Source organism: Poromitra crassiceps (assembly GCF_964638095.1).
Source record: "Poromitra crassiceps genome assembly, chromosome: 5".
Classification (NCBI taxonomy): domain Eukaryota; kingdom Metazoa; phylum Chordata; class Actinopteri; order Beryciformes; family Melamphaidae; genus Poromitra; species Poromitra crassiceps.
In genome coordinates this window covers 19416445-19437147 of record NC_139642.1, presented here as the reverse complement: position 1 = coordinate 19437147, position 20703 = coordinate 19416445, and the positions used below count along the sequence as shown (strand labels likewise).

The 20703-nt window shown below is 44.3% G+C and overlaps 1 protein-coding gene across 1 annotated transcript in view; it reads right to left on the bottom strand.

Annotated features, from left to right (window-relative positions):
* Window positions 1–5242: 5242 nt before the first annotated feature.
* Window positions 5243–20703, bottom strand: part of LOC310776364 (uncharacterized protein) — a gene marked incomplete at its 3' end in the record, with an annotated part of 53889 nt that continues 38428 nt past the window's right edge. Inside the window, exon 8 of the mRNA XM_083636560.1 lies at window positions 5243–5391. Within this exon, the coding sequence (XP_083492686.1) occupies window positions 5243–5391 (149 nt within the window). The remainder of the gene's footprint in view (window positions 5392–20703) is intronic.

Below are 20703 nucleotides of genomic sequence, written 5' to 3'. Positions count from 1 at the left end.
CATTATTTTTCCTATTCCGAAATTGAGTTTGACACCTCTGGCCCTGTAAAGTAAATAAAAAAGTGAGATGAGACATAATGTGTGGCAGACATTGTTACTGTCATAGTTGATGTCATTGATTGTTACCTGAACAAGTGATTGACAGCCTGACATTAGTTGTGAATGACTGTGTTAGTACACAGTCCCTCATTGAAGACCCAGAATTAAAACAGGAAGGTGTGATCTTCCATACAGGTGTGTAGGTGGAACGCTCTGTCTTTTCTGTGTGAACAGCAGAGCCACAGTCCAGCTGTCTACAAACTACAGCTGCTGACTCTAAGTGCCAGATAGGCTTATCATAGAGCCAGGTAGCCACTGGTTTCCAGTCTCCATTTTGTTTCAACTCCAGATCACCAGCACATCGGCTGGCTCCTCCCACCAACCTGACAACATCAACTGAACAAGGGAGAAGAGAGTAATTAGTAAACAAAGAGAAGTCACTTGGATTAGAACAGAATCAATCCAACCCCAAGCTGCAGCTCCTCTGCTACCTGAGCAGGTGAGTCCAACAGCTTTGCCAGGTGAGCAGGTGTTTCTAGTTGAGCCTGAGCTTCCACAGTCCAGGAGAACAGATTCACTGCCTTCACACTGGAACTCTTTGGTCCACATTGGAGCCTCCACTTCTCCATAGAGCACCCCCTGCAGGACTGAAGGAGCCCCACAGCCAAGCTCCCTACAGACCACCTCTGCATCCTGCTGGTCAAAGTCAGCTTCACACACTGAGGACCACGTCTTTTTAGACTTCACCTCCAGTCTGCCTGAGCACAGACTTGTCCCATTCACCAGCCTCACAGTCTCTGGAGGGAGAGAGGGAGAGAGGGAGAGTTATGAAGCCGGTTAGCACAATCCAGCCTGGTTAGCACAATCCAGAATATAGCTTCCACTGCCCAGGATCAGCTCGCCCTCCTGGCGAGCAGGCTAGATCGTCTCGACGGGCTAGGCCCCCAGGGTGCCATTCCGCAGCCTTCTGCCCCTCCTGCCCCAGCTTCCGAGCGCGCCGTCGTTCCGGAGGTTTCCAGACCTTCCAGACCTGCTTCTAGCTCTGCCTCTCGGCCGCCTCCAGCTGCTAAGGGCATATTCTGGGGGGGAGTTCGCGTCATCCCAGAGCAGGGGCAGCCGGCCGACATCTGTACCAGCAGCCATCTGTACCGTGATCTGACCGGCAGGGTTCGCATCACACCAGAGGAGAGGCAGCGCCGTTTGGACACCCGGAGCTGCCTGTACTGTGGTCGAGCCGGGCATTACCTCTCCTCCTGCTCCCGGCGTCCAGTAAGTGGTCCCACCGCTCGCCGGCCCGTGGTACTCTCAGTGGATCGAGACTCTACGTGTCCAGCCGAAAGATCTGTACGGTTGGGTAGCGCTCCCTGCAGGACCCAGGAGTGGCAGTGTGTCTCCAAGAGGGTTAACGAGTTGGAGAGGACTGTCGACCGTCTCATTGGGAGGTTCAATCGCTGCCTGCAGATCGGCTCCGTCCCCCCGCAGGGGGCCTCCGAGTCTGCTGGCCCTGAGGCACAACCTGAGGCACAACCTGTGGACCTGCCCCTCGCCGAGTCTGAACCTGTACCTGAGGCACAACCTGTGGACCTTCCCCTCGCCGAGTCTGAACCCGTACCCCAGCAGCAGCCAATTCCTGTCCTTGACCAACACGTAGGTTCCAGCTTCATGCTGGGAGGTTCCCGTAGTGTCGTCAGCCCTCGGTCAAGAGCAAGAAGAAATAAGAGGCGTTTAAAGGAGGAGGTACTACAGGTCGGGAGGGCAGGCCTCGCTGAGTCAGATCCCCCTGTGGCTCTGCCTTCGGTGACGGCGGCATTTGACCCTTTTGATGGTCTCCAGCCTCCCGTGTTTGGATCGTGCCCCGGGGGATGGCCGGCCCCAGAGGATCCACCGGACCCGGTGGAAGTTCTATCTACGTATCGGTCCATCTATGGGTTCGATATCCTGTATTAGGGAGGAGCACCTCCACTGCCCTACACCCCCTTTGGGGTCTGACCACCTGCATCTAACCACCTGCTGAAGAGCAGCTCACTCTCTTACACCCCCTTTGGGGCCTAACCACCTGCGTCTAACCACCTGCGGAAGAGCACCTCCACCAGAACCTACGGATTTTTTGTCTCCCAGATGCCATCCTTGATGGCCTCATTGGACGCCAGGTGACGTCCGTTGAGGGGAGAAAACTGTTAGGATGACGTCATCATTCCTACTTTGACGTCGTCATTCCTACTATGATGTCATCAATCACTGATGATGTCATGATTCATAAGCGTCTTCATGCCTTTCGCTGGTGATGTCATAACACAGGTGATGTCATATTCACATCTATAAGGGCCTGTTCCTGCAGGTCCCGGCCAGTGATTCATAATCTAAACTAGGATCATACCAATCTCTGCAACATTTGCAACCTGCAACTTCTGCTACCAGCAACTTCTGCAATCTCTCTGCAACCGTTCCCAAAACCTCGAACAGTGCAGCCCCCGCTATCAAGCTACCAAGTTCCACAACACCCCAGCTTCTCCAGACCTACCAAGTTTCCCGTGGTCGTCAACTACCCGCGAATAGATCCACACGTCTAACTCCGATCCTGACAGAGAGAGAGAGAGAGAGAGAGAGAGAGAGAGAGAGAGATTTGAATTTTAACAGCTCTTTATTAAAAAACAATTGAGCAAGTTACAAAAATATATTTTATATTCATTGGTCAGTTCCACTGATTGCACTGTGACAGAGGAAGGAAGAGACTGGAAACATTACTGTCATAGTTGATGTCATTGATGATGTTATCTGAGCAGGTGATGAGCAGGCTGTAAGAGGAAGTCCTAAACGATCGGAGTATATACCTCTTCAGTGTCTGTAGACCTACACTGAGGACAGGCATAAGCCATTTTCCATACAGATCTTTCTGAAGATTCCTCTCTCCTTTCTGTGTGTGAACAGCCCTTAGCAAAAAGAAGTATACTTCAAGTTTATTTTATCAAGTAAACTTAAGTAAAGACCAAGTGTATTTCCAAGTGTACTTTTATGCAAGTATACTTATATACTCAAGTACACTTTATGCACCAAGTATACTAATATCAATATACTAGTAGTATACTCCAAGTGTACTTGCCTAATACTTCTTGACACTAAATTGGCACTAAATTGGCCCAATTCAGTATACTTTCTGCACCAAGTACACTAATATCAATATACTAGTAGTATAGTCCAAGTATACTTGCCTATTACTTCTTGACACTAAATTGGCACTAAATCGGCCCAATTCAGTATACTAGTAGTATACTAAGTAAGTATACTAGTAGTATACTTTAAGTGTAAGGAAAAAGTAGGAAAATGTGAGATTCGAACTCAGGGCCCCTTCCTTTCAGCACTTTGTCCTGTGTCTTATCCACTCGGCCAGCCGTTCAGCTCAGTAAAGTAGTGAATGTTGACCATACCACTATAGGTGTATCTGTCTCTATTCTAACACTACAGGTCGGATTGGGCTGAAAATTTGCATGGAGATGGGTTATGATCTGGCGAAAGTCATGAGCAGATTGTAAAGTCCTGGAATCACCTGGAAAGTCCTGGAAAATCCTGGAAACGACCTGGAAAACACCTCATGCCCACAGCCCAGTTCGGATAGGGCTGAAATTTTGCATGGCGGGGGGTAGTGATCTGGGGAAGGTCATGGGCATGTCATCAAGTCCTGGGACCACCTGCAAAGACCTGGAAAGACCTGGAAAATCCTGGAAAACACATGGAAAACACCTTACGCCCACACCCCAGGACGGATAGGGCTGAAATTTTGCATGGCGGGGTGTTAGGATCTGGGGAAGGTCATGGGTCCATCACCAAGTCCTGGAACCACCTGGAAAGTCCTGGAAAATCCTGGAAACCACCTGGAAAATACTTCACATCCACACCCCAGGTCAGATTGGGCTGAAATCTTGCATGGCAGGGGGTTATGATCTGGGGAAGGTCATGGGCACTTCATCAAGTCCTGGAACCACTTGGAAAGTCCTGGAAAACACCTCACACCCACACCCCAGGTGTCATTGTACTGAATATTTGCATGGCAGTGGGTTGTGATCAGGGGATGGTCATAGGCAGGTTGTGTACTTCTGGAAACCATCTCTGGACACCACCATAATTTCCGGCGAAGCAAAAGGCACAGTTGTATTGCTTTAATTGTGCCTATAAAAGGGAGCATGGGCTCTATTTGTCTGTTTGTTTCTCTGTTTCAATTGTCCCTCTGATGATACCATTCATTCATTCATTCGAATGAATGAATGTCTATGACATCATCACTGATGATGTCACAATGTCTATGACATCATCACACCTATGACATCATCAGTGGTGGTCATCAGTGAGTGATGTCATCAGTGATGTGAAGTTGAGCAATTGTGTGCTTAGTGACATCACTCAAGCGCTCCATATATTCTGGTACTGCCTTAGCAGCCAGTATACATCAAGTCTGCTACTCTCACACATGGAAGAATTGTTAATAAAATCAGCCAAATGTGTATGGTGTATACTACCTCAAAGAAACCGATATGTCTGAAGAAGTATTTAATAGGCTATAAGGGACCACATGGAAATAAGCATCTGGGATTTATTGTGATATCCTGATTTTTCCATGTTATATGCAGAACTGCTGTAGCCTACTTCAAATAAAACAAATCAACTACAAGCGAAGTATACTTATACTTTCTGTATAAGGCAAGAATACTTATTTATACTTTTCTTGTGTGTATCTCAATCACAAGTTTAAGTACAAGTATAAGCCAAGTATACTTAGACTTTTCTGTATACTGTGTAAGCACACTCAAGTATAAGTATACTTAAGTGTAAGTATACTGTAAACTGTGTAAGTACACTTAAGTAAAAGTATACTTAAGTGTAAGTATACTGTATACTGTGTAAGTACACTTAAGTGTAAGTATACTGTAAACTGTGTAAGTACACTTAAGTAAAAGTATACTTAAGTGTAAGTATACTGTAAACTGTGTAAGTACACTCAAGTATAAGTATACTTAAGTGTAAGTATACTGTATACTGTGTAAGTACACTTAAGTATAAGTATACTCAAGTGTAAGTATACTTAAGTAAAACTTTGATAAGTATATATTTGATAAGTATATAAAAAGTAAACTGAAATACTCTCTCATTTTAAGTTTAAAATAAGTATAGTAAAGTATACTAATTGTACACTTGTATAAACTTCTTTTTGCTAAGGACAGTCCATCTGTCCACACACTAAACCTGCTGCCTTCAGGTTCCACTCATACATGTCATCCACTGGTTTCCAGTCTCCCTGGTTCTTCACCTCCAGTACACCAGCACAGCGGCTGCCTCCTCCCACCAACCTGACTGCATCATCTGAGACAAGATAATGATTATAAATAAATAGATAGTGATTATAATTAAATAGATGGGACTCCGGCCCGTATTGTGTTGTGTGTGTAAGATCTGTGTCGGTTCTGGGAGGTTCCCAGCAGCGCACCCCCAGTTTGAAGTCGATCTGATGAATGGTTCTCGAGATAAACCACTTTTTGTGTTGCCAGTAGGTGACGCTCTGCCGAATTGGATGAAATTCGGCACTGCACTCCATCAGCTCCCCCTAAAAGCGTACTCTCCAAGTTTGAAGTCGATGGGACCGGACGGACGGTTCTCACGATAAACTGCTCTCCACTGCATTGCAAGAAATATTTTAAGAGGAACCTGAGGAGGGATGCGACGGTGCCCTGTGTTATACACGGCTGTAGGTTAGTAATGACAGCAAAAAACACTTAGGGCCCTATCTTCGCAACAGCGGTAATATTGCATTAGCGCCCGTTTTGCGCTGGAATAGCGCCGTGCAAAGCCCTAATTGTGGGCGTGTCAGCCCGCTGCGCTTCACGTCATCTCAGCGCAAACCCCCGATAGGCGTGTTTATGCCCATATTAACAGGATTCACAAGGTGAGATCACTCCCCTTAAAAGCCACATTGTGTGGCTTTTGTCACATGTATGTGACAAATGCCACATACACCGCCATCACGTCTGTGACACCAGCTTCTTTCTTGCTGAGAGCAGTGTTGGGCAAGTTACTCTGGAAAAGTAATTAGTTACTGTTACTGATTACTCCTTAAAAAAGTAATAAAAGTTACTTTACTGATTACTTTTTCAAAAAGTAACTAGGTACGTTACTAGTTACGTTACTAGTTACTTTTATTTTTATTTTTTACCCCAAATACCGTCTAGCATGTCACTGTATTAATTATTTTCGCTTTGGTATTATATAGGCTATGTTAAACGAAAAGCCAAAGGCATTTTACTTTGAAATTCGGTTAGAAAGAACAGGAAGTGGTGTGTTAAGACTGGCTAGCTTCACACGAAATGAAATCAGACAGTCACACAGTCAGATAACGTGAGTGAAAGATGCTGTTACTGTCGGAAACTCGGAGTGGTAATACAACAGCCTCAATGCAAACGTTTCAAGCTTCGTTGCTGAAAGAAAAGTGATGATCTGTCAACATTCCCTGGGCCGGCCCGTCTGACTACGGTGAGAAAGGCTTTTACGAGAAGGTTAGGAAGTAACTGTGTACAACACTGACTTACCCAAAGTGTATCTGTTAATCCAGTGAACACACCCAAGTCTACCTCACCCAGCGTCGCCTTCAATTTAGCCTCCATCCCCGCATATTCTCTCTCGAGGTAGCCAGGGCCCCGTTCCAATACCCATACTTGTACTTCTTTCTTGTAGTATGTACTGCCGCTGCCCTCACAAAGTATGGATTGTAGTGTGCAGCATGCATGCAAAATGCATACTATTGGGACACACTACATCTGTCGTCACGTGAGCTTCCTGAACTCCGACCTCTTGCTCACTTCCGCCGACGTCCGCAGCGCCACATTTGAGTTTTTTTTTTTTTTTTTTTTAATTCAATAAACAAAGTCTGGCAGTAACAAACAGTACATTATACAAAAAATTCAGACTAAACATTTACAAAATTGGAACAGACAATCAAATAAACAAAATAAAATAAATAAAGCAAAAACATTAAGTCAGAGATCTAAACAGGAATCAAGATATGCATGTTTTGGTACACACCATGCTTGTTTGGTTTTAACATATTTCAAGGCTTTCTTAAAGTTAATTATCTCATTCATGAACACGCAGCTCAGTCAGTGCGACGTAACTCCAGTAGGTGGCGGTAATGCACAAAAAGTTGTTTGCCAACCGCCATAAAACATTAGAAGAAGAAGAAGAAGACATAAATTCCTGCTGCGCAAAGGATTGTGGGGAAGTTTGGCTGAAGCAGCATGCATCGATGCATACTCCGAAATAGGAGCTGATGTAGTACAACATCCTGGTACTCTTGGCATACTGCATCTGACATACTATGTATTGGGACATACTAAATCTTTTTTTGCCTACTAAATAGTATGGAAGTATGGGTATTGGAACGGGGCCCGGGTTTCTCTTGCTGTCTCCTTCTTCTGACTCGGTTTGTTTTGAAAGCCAGCGCGCACGCTCTGACGCTGTATCGCGCACACACACTATGCGTATATTAGTCCATGGGCCAGACCAGATATCGGTACCATATGGGTGGGCAAAACTTTACCTATACTAAATTGTTTATAGGGTCAATATAAGTAAATTAATATATGATAGCCTTTCCACAGGAGTAGCTTTTCATATTTATTGGACATTTTCTTATTTTCCCCTATTTAGTCCATGGGCCAAACACAAAAATTGCACATAATCGGTACCACCCAAGTGGACAAATTCTAATCATGATTTTTGAACAGGTAGATGATATTTTAGTATGATAGCCTTTGCAGAATGGCAGCTTTGTCACAGTTATCGGCTCATGAAGTTAGCAAACCCCTACAATAAATTCGATTCTAGGTGCTGATCCATAACCTATTTTAGGCTCAGGACCTTTAACCATGTTCTATGATAACATGTTTGACAACATTGTAAAGGGTAGCTTCTTAGCTTTCATTTGAGCTCAGTTGTGTGTCTGTCTGACAAATAAAGAGCTCACATGGGCTCTTCAAAGTGTCAGTGACATTCATTTTTCCACAGTTTTCGCCTAAATTATAGTCTTTATTTCAGCACTGTGGTATCTAGGAACATCAGAGACACAAACAACAAACACTGGAATACTCATAGGACTATAAGGATTCAGAAAAGGTATAATGAACCCATACTATCCCATCGTGAGGGGTGAATTTTGCCCTTTGAATTTGGTAGAAGAATGCCTTCTTGAGGGAAACGGGCCAGAACCCAAAATGTAAGATATCGGTACCATCCGGGTGGAGAAATTCTACTTGTGATTTTTTTTAATTCCTATGACCATGGTAGCTTATTAGTGCTTAACCACCCCTCTTAAATTATGGACTTATGGGAATTATGGGAAATCATCTTTCTTTCATTATATCCTCTCCCTGGGGTGTCTGGACTACTAACTGTTAATATTACATGTCTAGATATAGGCATGCTATCCTATGATACTATACATACCATACCATACTATACTATACTATACTAGATAAATATATATGCTATACTTAATTGTCTACTAAATTGGCACATTTCCCAGTCAAAAAGAGGGTAAATTGGCACGCTTTTCAGTCAGAAATTGTTTTATTTGTGTTACGGTATATGTACAGCTACATTCAAAATGTTTCCAGTCTTTCAACACAATATTAGGACAATCTACCCTTCCTGAGACCATGTCATCCACGAGGGCAACACCATCATCGTCATTCACACCTGAGTCTGTCAGCTGTGCAGCAAGCTCTTCTTCACCGTGTTGGTTGGCACATGCTTGTAGTTTGCACAGGTTTGTGCATTTCAGACCGTTATTGAGACATGTGCACTCTGGTGGTTTGCACGACCTCACACACTTGCAGGAGAGCAACTGCAAGACGGCACCTGGGTGCTGGGGAACCGTGCATCCACTGGATTTCAAGCTGCCCCTCATCATCTGTGGTCCACCCATGGTCCTTAAAGTACAGTCCATTGTTGATATCATGGGAAACTCCTTTGTGAATCCACTCAGTCCAGATCAATATGAGTTTGTCAGCTTGTCAACTGCAACTGTTGCCCCGCCAGATGTAGCTAACCTGCATGATTCCAGCCACAACATCCAGCAGTGGAGGAAACTGCTCTACAGCGCTGCCAGCAAAGTCAGTCTGATCAAATTCTTGTTTGAGGAATGGAAAGGACCCAAACACAGATAGAAACTACAAGACAAGGCCTTATATGTTACCTGTGAAGTAGTCCGCTTCAAAATCAACAGGAACCAATGGGAGGAGGTAACACAGCTCAAATCCTCTCAGGAAGAAGCTGACACCTGCATGCTAATGCATGCTCTCCATGTAGCAGAGTCTGGCTTCAAGGCAGTGATCATCATGGCAGACACAGATGTCCTGCTATACTGACTCTGGGTTGGAGCAAGGACATCCCATGCCCAATGTACCAAAAATGTGGAACACAGAACAAGACAATGTTCCAGGACATCACCAAACTATGCAAATCACGCGGCAATAGTATTGCTGGCGCCTTGATTGGCATGCACACGTTCACTGGCTGCAACACTGTCAGCGTATTTGCAGGACACGGAAAAGTGGGCACCCTGAACAGACAGGACATATCAAGAAGCCTTCCTTGAGCTCGGCCATGCTTGGGATGTCTCTAATGAGCTCTTCAAGAAGCTGCTGGAAATCATGTGCCACATGTATTACGTATATGTACCCTCTACACACATTACAGATGTCAACCTCCTCCGATACCAACTTTTCTGCACCAGACGTGGGGAGGTCGAGTCCAGCCAGCTTCCACCATTTGAGGATTGGCTATTAATGCATTCCATTCATGCAAAAGATCAGACTGCAATCTCTAGACGGTCTCTTCAAACCCAGCCATCTGTACCAAGCCCCAAGGACCATGGGTGGACCACAGACGATGAGGGGCAGCTTGAAATCCAGTGGATGTGCGGTTCCCCAGCACCAGACCGTTTTGCAGTTGCTCTCCTGCAAGTGTGTGAGGTCGTGCAAACCACCAGAGTGCACAGGTCTCAATAATGGTCTGAAGTGCACAAACCTGTGCAAACTACAAAAATGTGCCAACCAGCACACTCAGATGTGAATGACGATGATGGTGTTGCCCTCGTGGGTGGCATGGTGTCTCAGGGAGGGTAGATTGTCCTAATATTGTCCTGAAAGACTGGAAACATTTTGAATGTGGCTGTTCATATAATGTAACACAAATAAAACTATTTTTGAGTGAGAAACGTGTCAATTTACTCTGTTTTTGACTGAGAAATGTGCCACTTCAGTAGACAAGCATAGTATATCTAGTATAGTATAGTATAGTATAGTATAGTATGTACAATATCATAGGATAGTTTGCCTATATCTATGTAATATTAACAGTAGTCCAGACACACCCTATAGGCAACGGATAATGAAAGAAAGATGATTTCCAGGGAGGGCACTTTCCTAGTTTTGAACGACAGCAGTCCATAATTTAAGAGGCCATAACCACTAATAAGCTACCAGTCATCAAGGTCTATCATATAAAAACATAATCTAGGGATGTATATGAATTTAAAAAAATCACAAGTAAAATTTGCCCACCTGGCTGGTACCGATTTGTTAAATTTAGGGCTCTGGCTCATTTCCCTTGAGAAGTCATTCTTCTACCTTAAGGGCCACATTCACCCCTCACGATGGGATAGTATGGGCACATGATACCTTGTCTGAATCCTTATAGTCCTGTGAGTATTCCAGTGTTTGTTGTTTGTATCTCTGATGTTAGATGCCACAGTGCTGAAATAAAACTATAGTTTAGACGAAAATTGTGGAAAAACGAATGTCACTGACAGTTTGAGGAGCTCCTGTGACCTCTGTATTTGTCAGAGAGACACAAAACTGAGCTTAAATGAAAGCTAGGAAGCTACCCTTTAAAATTATATCAAAGATATTCTCATCAAACATGAGTAAAGGTCCTAAAAAGAGCCTAGAATAGGATATGCATCGGCACCTAGAATCCAAATTATTGTAGGGGCTGGCTAACTTCATGAACTGATAACCGTGAGAAAGCTACCATTCTGGAAAGGCTAAAATATCATCTATGGATATATACATGTTCAAAAATCATGATTAGAATTTGCCCACTTGAGTGGTACCGATATGTGAAATTTTGGTGTTTGGCCCATATGTGTGCGTCGGCGTCCTCACGGTCCACCTGACTGAGACTGAGTCCGTAAGGATAAAATGTTTTCTTTTACATAGAAAACACTGCATTCTGGCAGGCAATCATGTAACGCAGTAACGCATGCGTTACTTGGATTAGTAACTGTAATTAATTACTGTTTTGGAAATTGTAACGCCTTATATTACTTAGTTACTAAAAAAGTAACTAATTACAGTAACGCGTTACTAAGTAACGCGTTACTGCCCAACACTGGCTGAGAGGGAGGGGAGAACAACAGAGGGAAGAGAGAGAGGGCCACCGCCAGTAGCGGCTCCAGCCAATTGTGCCTGGGGGGGCTAAGGGGGGGCTTAAATATTTACAGCGGGGGCTAACTTTTTCTACATAAATAGACAGTGGTTCTCTTCTCAACCTGTGGTACAGGTACCACTGGTGGTACGCGGGGGCCCCTCCCTCTCATACATTCATATGGTGGTAATTTCTCAGGTACTTGTGTAAAAAGGTTGAGAAACACTAATATAAGAAATTAGAATAATATGATAGGGTGTGAATTAGGCTCTACTATTAGACAAGGAGGGCCCACTGCTTTTCCTTTGAGAGCCAAATCGCCAACCCAACATTATGCATGTAAGTGCTTCAATGAGCTGAAGACTGACTGTGTATTTAGCCCTATGTCACACTGTATATGTTGAGACTGATGAGTCCAGTTACACAAGGCTATATGCAGCACACACATTTAGATGGTAAATCAAGAGTTTATATTCACAATTTACACAAAAGATTTAAAATGTGCTATATTTTAGAGACAAATTAGGCTAATCACTGCATATAGGCTATATGTAAATAAACAATGCCACATACACAGGCACATCCATTCATCAATAGTCTGTGCCAGAGTAAAAAATAAATAGAACCATTGATAGATTGCACTATATAACAATCACGCCAGTGACAACAAGACTGTATAGTGACTGAGGCGTTTTTTGATACTTTTATCAAAACCAGCTCAGTGGCCGCCCTGAGACTGGGAGGTTGTGTGAGTTCGATCACCGGGCGAGTCATACCAAAGACTATAAAAATGGGACCCATTGCCTCCCTGCTACAAACGGGGCCTGCCCTATAAGAGGCGCCCACTTCCCATGCAGAAGTTGTGATCTAAAACAACAAACTTTCATGGGAGAATGACAGTTATGTTCACATTCACACCACACGCATGAGCATGGCGGCCAAAAAACACAACAGCACAGTAGGCAACGCAGTCTTAACAAAGCCATTATGTATATCAAATATAAATTCCATGCCCTGGCAGCCTACCTGGCTGTTAACATCAGTGCGCTCGATCCTGAGGAGTCCTGTGCTGTCCAGTCCAGTCCGTGTACAAAGCAAAATAAAGTATCTCCTTTGTGATGGCCATCAACATAAACGCTTGATCAATATAAAGGCGCGCGATACTAACGATAGATGCTTGTTTTATGTCCATTTTCCGTAGATATTGACATGTGTATGTAATGAAATTTAACTTCCGCGGACCGGTTGAGAGAGAGACGCTATGAGATGGAGCAGGCCACTTTGAGCAGAGCAGAGGGGAGGTCCTTCTATCACACCATGCCATAATACGCGCCATAATCACTTGCCAGTAGGGGGAGAACCCCTCCATAAAAAATGGGCCGGCCCGGTTCTCAGACAGCCACGAGGTGTGTAAATGCTGTGTTCAAGGACGCTGGGAATTTTCACTTCTACTATGATGTATTAGCCTAGTTTAGTTGTTATACATTAAGTTTTTGTTTTTCTCCAAAGAAATTTCCAGGGGGGGCTTAGGGGGGGCTTGGCTAATTTCAGGGGGGCTAAAGCCCCCCCTAGCCCCCCTCTGGCGCCGCGGCTGGCCACCGCGCAATTACGCAGTGATGTCCCAAAGCGTGCGCTTACTGTAATTAGACGTTTCGTTCACATAGGCTATAACATAGGCCTATACATCTAAACATATTTGTTTCTTTATTAGGGTAGGAATGTGTGAAATTTTACTTCTAGCATATTTCAATAGCCTATGTCAGAATTGTCCACTCTGGTTAAGCCATTGACTGCGGTCACGCCATCCGCGCTGTGGAGAAGCTGGTCGTGCATGCGTGCAATTGCAGGGAAAGAGGTTACTGTACTGGCCGGACACTGCAGGTGTTGTGCCAAAAAGTGATTTGCGTTTTGAATTGGATTAGGGGAACGAGGGTCTGGTGGGGCGGGAGTCTGTATGTAGCACGTGGAGGGGTGCTTAATTGTGGCATGTGTAGGTTCGGCTAGTGCGCCGGGTGCTGGAGGGGGGTCTTCCCCGGAGAAGGTGGGAGCTGGACGGGTAGGCAGGCTGGGTGGTGGGGTGGTGGTGGGTCGGTGCCCTGGGTGTTTTGGGCCGGCCATGGGGCTCACAGGGTGGGGAGAGGCAGCTTGGCACAACACCGTCACAACTTTATCAAAAGCAATCTACTGTTACCTCACACCACAAACCTGTATGGTCGGGAATTATGTAGCCCAATAAAACCATGACAAAGAATTCTCATTTTTAAATCAAGGTGTGTCTTTTCTGCAATGTAGGCTATGGTTGAAAATCAAGTCAACTAGTTCTTAGTTGTAGGCTACTAGTCTGTCATTATTTTTCCTATAATTCTGTTTTCAGAGCTTGTTATTATTAAGTCATCATTACTAAGAACCAATACAAATCTAATCAGAGGCAATGATGTAATATGATACGTAGGTTTGATACATTTATATCATGTTACATCTAACCGGCCGTTTGAGAATGCTGATGTGGATGAAATTGAGTTCGACACCTTTGGCCTGTAAAGTAAATACAAAAGTGAGATGAGACATAATGTGTGGCAGACATTGTTACTGTCATAGTTGATGTCATTGATTGTTACCTGAACAAGTGATTGACAGCCTGTCTAATTCCATTGTGAATGACTGTGTTAGTACACAGTCCCTCATTGAAGACCCAGAATTAAAACAGGAAGGTGTGATCTTCCATACAGGTGTGTAGGTGTAACGCTCTGTCTTTTCTGTGTGAACAGCAGAGCCACAGTCCAGCTGTCTACAAACTACAGCTGCTGACTCTAAGTGCCAGAGCTCATCATAGAACCTGGTAGCCACTGGTTTCCAGTCTCCATTTTGTTTCAACTCCAGATCACCAGCACATCGGCTGGCTCCTCCCACCAACCTGACAACATCAACTGAACAAGGGAGAAGAGAGTAATTAGTAAACAAAGAGAAGTCACTTGGATTAGAACAGAAACAAAGCCAAGTCCAAGCTGCAGCTCATCTACTACCTGAGCAGGTGAGTCCAACAGCTTTGCCAGGTGAGCAGGTGTTTCTAGCTGAGCCTGAGGTTCCACAGTCCAGGAGAACAGATTCACTGCCTTCACACTGGAACTCTTTGGTCCACCTTGGAGCCTCCACTTCTCCATAGAGCGCCCCCTGGAGGACTGAAGGAGCCCCACAGCCAAGCTCCCTACAGACCACTTCTGCGTCATGCTGGTCAAAGTCAGCTTCACACACTGAGGACCACGTCTGGTTAGACTTCACCTCCAGTCTGCCTGAGCACAGACTTGTCCCATTCACCAGCCTCACAGTCTCTGGAGAGAGAGAGAGAGAGAGAGAGAGAGAGAGAGAGAGAGAGAGAGAGAGAGAGAGAGAGAGAGAGAGAGAGAGAGAGAGAGAGAGAGATTGGAATTTTAACAGCTCTTTATTAAAAAACAATTGAGCAAGTTCCAAAAATATATTTTATATTCATTGGTCAGTTCCACTGATTGCACTGTGACAGAGGAAGGAAGAGACTGGAAACATTACTGTCATAGTTGATGTCATTGATGATGTTACCTGAGCAGGTGATCAGCAGGCTGTGAGAGGAAGGTCCAGACCATGAGAGTATACACCTCTTCAGTGTAGACGCATACTGAAGACAGTGATGACGATCGATCTGCCATACAGATCTTTCTGACGATTCCTCTCTCCTTTCTGTGTGAACAGCAGAGCCACAGTCCAGCTGTCCACACACTAAACCTGCTGCCTTCAGGTTCCACTCATACTTGTCATCCACTGGTTTCCAGTCTCCCTGGTTCTTCACCTCCACTACACCATCACAGCGGCTGGCTCCTCCCACCAACCTGACTTCATCAGCTGAACAGAGACAAGATAATGATTATAAATAAATAGATAGTGATTATAAATAAATAGATGGGACTCCGGCCCGGTATTCTGTTGTGTATGTAAGGTCTGGGTCTGTTCTGGGCGGTTCCCAGCAGCGCACTTCCCCATGTTTGAAGTCGATCGGACGAATGGTCCTCGAGATAAACCACTTTTGTGTTGCCAGTAGGTGATGCTATGCCGAAATGCACGAAATTCGGCACTGCACTCTGTTGGGTTCCCAGCAGCACACTCCCCACCTTTAAGTCGATCGGACGAACGGTCCGTGAGACAGGCCCCCGCGAGTTTGAAGTCGATCCGATGAATGGTTCTCGAGATAAACCACTTTTAGTGTCGCTGCGCTTCACGTCATCTTGGCGCAAACCTCCATAGGCGTGTTTATGCCCATAAAGGATTCACAAGGTGAGATCACTCCCCTTAAAAGCCACAGCATCACTGCCATCAGGTCTGTGACACCAGCTTCTTTCTTGCTGAGAGCAGAGAAACAGAGAGAGTGCCATGCCCTCATCCTCTGCCTCCTAGTTTCTCTACCCCCCCCCCCCACCTTTGTGTTGTGATTGCAGGATTGGAGCCAGGTGTGTGGGAGCTGGGTCCCAGCTACTACAGCTGCCAGTCATCACTAATCAAGCGGCTTTATATAACCAGCCCAGACTCCCAAGACAGTGCCAGATTATGAACTCAGCTACACAGAGAGAAACGTCTGCTGTCCTAAACTTCTGCTACCTGCTCCAATCCTCACTGGTCGGCCTGCCTGCCCTCTGCCTGCCTGGACTTCAGCCTGCCAGCTCTCTGCCTGCCTGGACTTCAGCCTGCCAGCTCTCTGGCTGGGTATCTAGTCCAGCCGGACCAAGCCAATAACTTTGAATAAACCAACATTGTTAAACTTGCTATTTTTGTCTCTGTCTGTCTCTGCCATTGAGTCCAAAAAACCCACGCCTAACAGAAAGAGACAGAAAAGAGAGGGGAAGAGAGAGAGAGAGAGAGAGGGAGGGGAGAATGAGACAGAGGGCCGCCGCACAATTACGCAGTGATGTCCCAAAGCGTGTGCTTACTGTAATTAGACGTTTCGTTCATATAGGCTATAACATAGGCCTACACATCTAAAAATATTTGTTTCTAGGGTAGGAATGTGTGTGATTTTACTTCTAGCCTATTTCAATAGCCTATGTCAGAATTGTCCACTCTGGTTAAGCCATTGACTGCGGTCACGCCATCCACGCTGTGGAGAAGCTGGTCTTGCATGCGTGCAATTGCAGGGAAAGAGGTTACTGTACTGGCCGGACATGATAAGATTCCTCACTTTTTAAATGGATAACATTTCTCTCTCTGCCTGTCAGTGATGCAAACATTTCCTCATTTGTACCCTGCTAAAAGAAAAACGTGAAACTGAAACCAAAATGGAGGAGCGGGCCACACACACACCGCCACCACAGAAATTATGTTTTTGAAATTTAAAAGCTTTGCTCATGTGAAAGAAGACTGTGGATTTTGAAGGTAAAAAAAACTCCCAAGACCATGTTATGAGTCCTGGTATAAAGATATAAAGAAAGGTATAAAGTCAGAAGGTTTTAGCTAAAATGAATTTAATTACTGCAATATTACAATTATGTCCTTATTATTTTTGATACCTTATCATTTATACTTATTTCATTTATACTTATTTTTATCTTGAAATGCATATTGTGCTTATATATCCTACTGATGTAATAAATGTTTTACTGAACCCCCCCGACCCATGACCTCCTTCACACATTTTTGCAGCCTGTGCAAGAATGGGACACAAACACCTAGCCCAAAGTTCACTCATGTGTTTTTCCATTGAGGTGACACAGGTGCTTCGGTGTATTCAATGTGGTTTTAACGCCAAGGCAACAGCGCTTCTTGCAAAGCGTCTCTGCAAAACAAGACGTCTTTGAAGCTCTTTGAAACCAGACAGGAAAGAAGCCGCGGTGGTTTTAGCTTCCTGCCAGCAAGGATCAGCGCAGGTGGTACAGCATGACAGCCAATTTGTCACAGTAAAAGTCACGCTAAATATTTCAACACACTCTCATATGAATTAGATTAAGATTGTTATGATTAAATATTAAAAGAAGTATGTATAACTAACCTTTTCTCCTCAGCCATGGAATTACAGTATTAAGGTGTACTAATTCAACAGACTCTTTTTATAAATATATGTGTTAGTTGAAGGGTTTTCCAGCCATTTTTTTTAACAGGAGTAAAATGCTATGCTTGACCACTAGCTTATAAAAATGGGAATTCATGAATTCATGAGAATGACTGAATTCCATGAAATTCCCGGTTCTTTGGGTTTTACCTGGGCGAACCGGAATTGGACGAGGCTCTCTCGTGATGGCGTTTTTTCCTGACTCATAAAGCCAGGTTAATTTTCCGGCCATTCTTCGACCCGTGACAAATGGACCTAGTTGCGATTTTGTGGCTTGGGCTGAATAATGCTGCATAGAAATGATGTTCAAATGTCTCATGCTGGAAACCAAATAGCTCTTGTATTGAAAGTTTTGTTCTAGTTTTATTCTTGACATTTCAGATGTTAGACAAGTGCATATTGGTAGAAGCATTTTAGCAAATAAAAATAGGAATGATTTAATGGCTATTCAGTAGGGGTGTCACAATATATCGTCCCACGAAATTTCGCGATAGTAAAACGTCACGATATGTATCGTTGAGATGAAATCTCATATCGTGAAAAAAAAAAAAAATTTTTTTTTTTTTTTTTTTTCCAAAAGTAGACAAAGAAACGTACTTGTTTGTTGAAGTTCAATGTGTGGAAAGTAGTTCAGTTGAACAAGTCTCTGAAGAGACACATGAGAAGTTATACAGGAGAGAAACCATTCAATTGAGTTTCTGGCAAAACTGTTTACTTGACAGGAAAAACTGAAGATGCATAAAAAATAGACTAAGAAAAGTCTTGTTGTTTGAGTTTGAAGAAAAACTGAAGATGCATAATGAGAATTTATACTGCTGAGAAACCTTTTAGTTCAAAGTAAATCTAAGTGACGGTGTAACTCATTCTATTTCAAGATAAGCCTTATCTCCAATCTCATGTTTTTTCTAGTTGTTATTGTAATAACAATTTCCCACAACAGCATGTTTTGTATTTGTGCATTTCAAATAAAATACTACTTTTCCAGTCATATATTGTCATTATTCAAGTTTAAAAAAATATTGTTAAAATCGTATCGTATCGTATCGTTATCGTGAACCCAGTATCGTGATACGTATCGTATCGTGAACTGAGTGTATCGTGACACCCCTACTATTCAGTGTATAAACTTTGGTAGGGTAGAGTTGTGCTCATCCGGCTGAGATGTCACGTGGTGTGGGTCTTGTGGTGAAGATGAACCAACGTTCAGGAAAGAACATCTCCATACAAGAAAACGCCCACCGACGATCCTCCTACGTTTGAAAGTGATAAAAATGATCATGAAGAGAGAAACGGGGTCTTTTTCAACCTGTCATCTTTGCCTCTTCTTCAACTGACTCATGCTCAGCTGTTGTGTTTTGGAGAGACGACTGAAACTGACCCAGAAATTTCTGTGGTATTGTATTATTTGATTCTGCTCTGTATTTGCAAATTATCTCTATATAAAAATAACATTTTAATATCAGAAATTACTTGTCATTTTGGTGTGTCATTTATCTGGAATTAATTGAATATGCGGGAAAGGTAATTAATATCTCCACAAACACCTTCTGACCGGTGAGGTCAGTTTCTGTCCAGTTGGACCAGGCGCCGGAGAAAATCCTTTCCTATCAGACACTACAGGTGTTGTGCCAAAAAGTGATTTGCGTTTTGAATTGGATTAGGGGAACGAGGGTCTGGCGGGGCGGGAGTCTGTATGTAGCCCTTGGAGGGGTGCTTAATTGTGGCATGTGTAGGTTCGGCTAGTGCACCGGGTGCTGGAGGGGGGGTCTTCCCCAGAGAAGGTGGGAGCTGGACGGGTAGGCAGGCTGGGTGGTGGGGTGGGTGTGGGTCGGTGCCCTGGGTGTTTTGGGCCGGCCATGGGGCTCACAGTGTGGGGAGAGGCAGCTTGGCACAACACCGTCACAACTTTCTCAAAAGCAATCTACTGTTACCTCACACCACAAACCTGTATGGTCAGGAATGATGTAGCCCAATGAAACCATGACAAATAATTCTCATTTTTAAATCAAGGTGTGTTTTTTCTGCAATCTAGGCTATAGTTGAAAATCAATGTGGCATTCCCAGGAGAGAAGAGTGTGTGCAGGCGTGAGGTGTTGGAGAGTGACATCCATGCTGTGTGTAAATGTATCCAAGCAAGGATTTCCTGCACTGACCGGAGAATACTGTCTGCGCTGAGGCGTACGCCTGGCATAGTGGGTTTTTTGCGCTAAGAAAAATTGAGAGCACCCAAGGCCATTTTTTCTAACACATTGTGCTAGAACACCTATTTTGGCACGCTCAACGCCCAAACCTCTCTTCGCGCTCGGAACATAGCGACGGTATCTTCGCCAGAGCGCAAAATGACAATTGTGGGAGGCAGATGATAGGCTAGAGGCCCACGGACACGCCTGGGCCACGCCTACATGTGTCTGCGCTTAGATCCCAGCGCAAAACTGGACGGTGGAGGCAGATGATAGCTTAAGACACTGGCAAGATAGCAATAAGAGGCGCGCAAACGGCAGCGCAAACAATAGCGCCATACGAAGATAGGGCTCTACAAGACTGTTTTGACAATCGTCTGCTGAAAATGGAAAGTTTCTCTGAGTTCACTGAAAAGGCCATTTTCAACAAGCAAGATTTGTGCCATCACGGATACTGGAGTGAATCCCTGTCCAGTATAGACCTTATTCGATAACCCCGGACAGCGCCATATTTTTGACAAACTGCAGCCGCAACGTAGTCTGGCCGAGTGTATAGCAACAGTTATGGCTTCGTCAAAGAGAAGTGATGAAAAAATAAGTTTGGTCGGAGGTGCGGACCCCTATAAAAAACTGACTTACAGTGGTAGTAAATATAACTCATATTGCCAAGTATAACGTACCAAACATTTAGAACTACCTTGTGAATACAGTATTGGCATACACGTCTTAGGAGCTGAAGGCTTTCGAATCCCTTGAGTCCTAGCGTTAGAACTATTTCATCTGTGGCAATTGATCTGACATTTTTACTTTTGTGCCACCAACGACATCATCATCATCATCAAACATTGTCGTGACAGCAAAGGTAAATAACCTTAACGTTAAATGTTTGTTTGATATGATCTGACGCTTGCTTGCATGAGCCCAATGTTTGCTACTAACGTTAGCCTC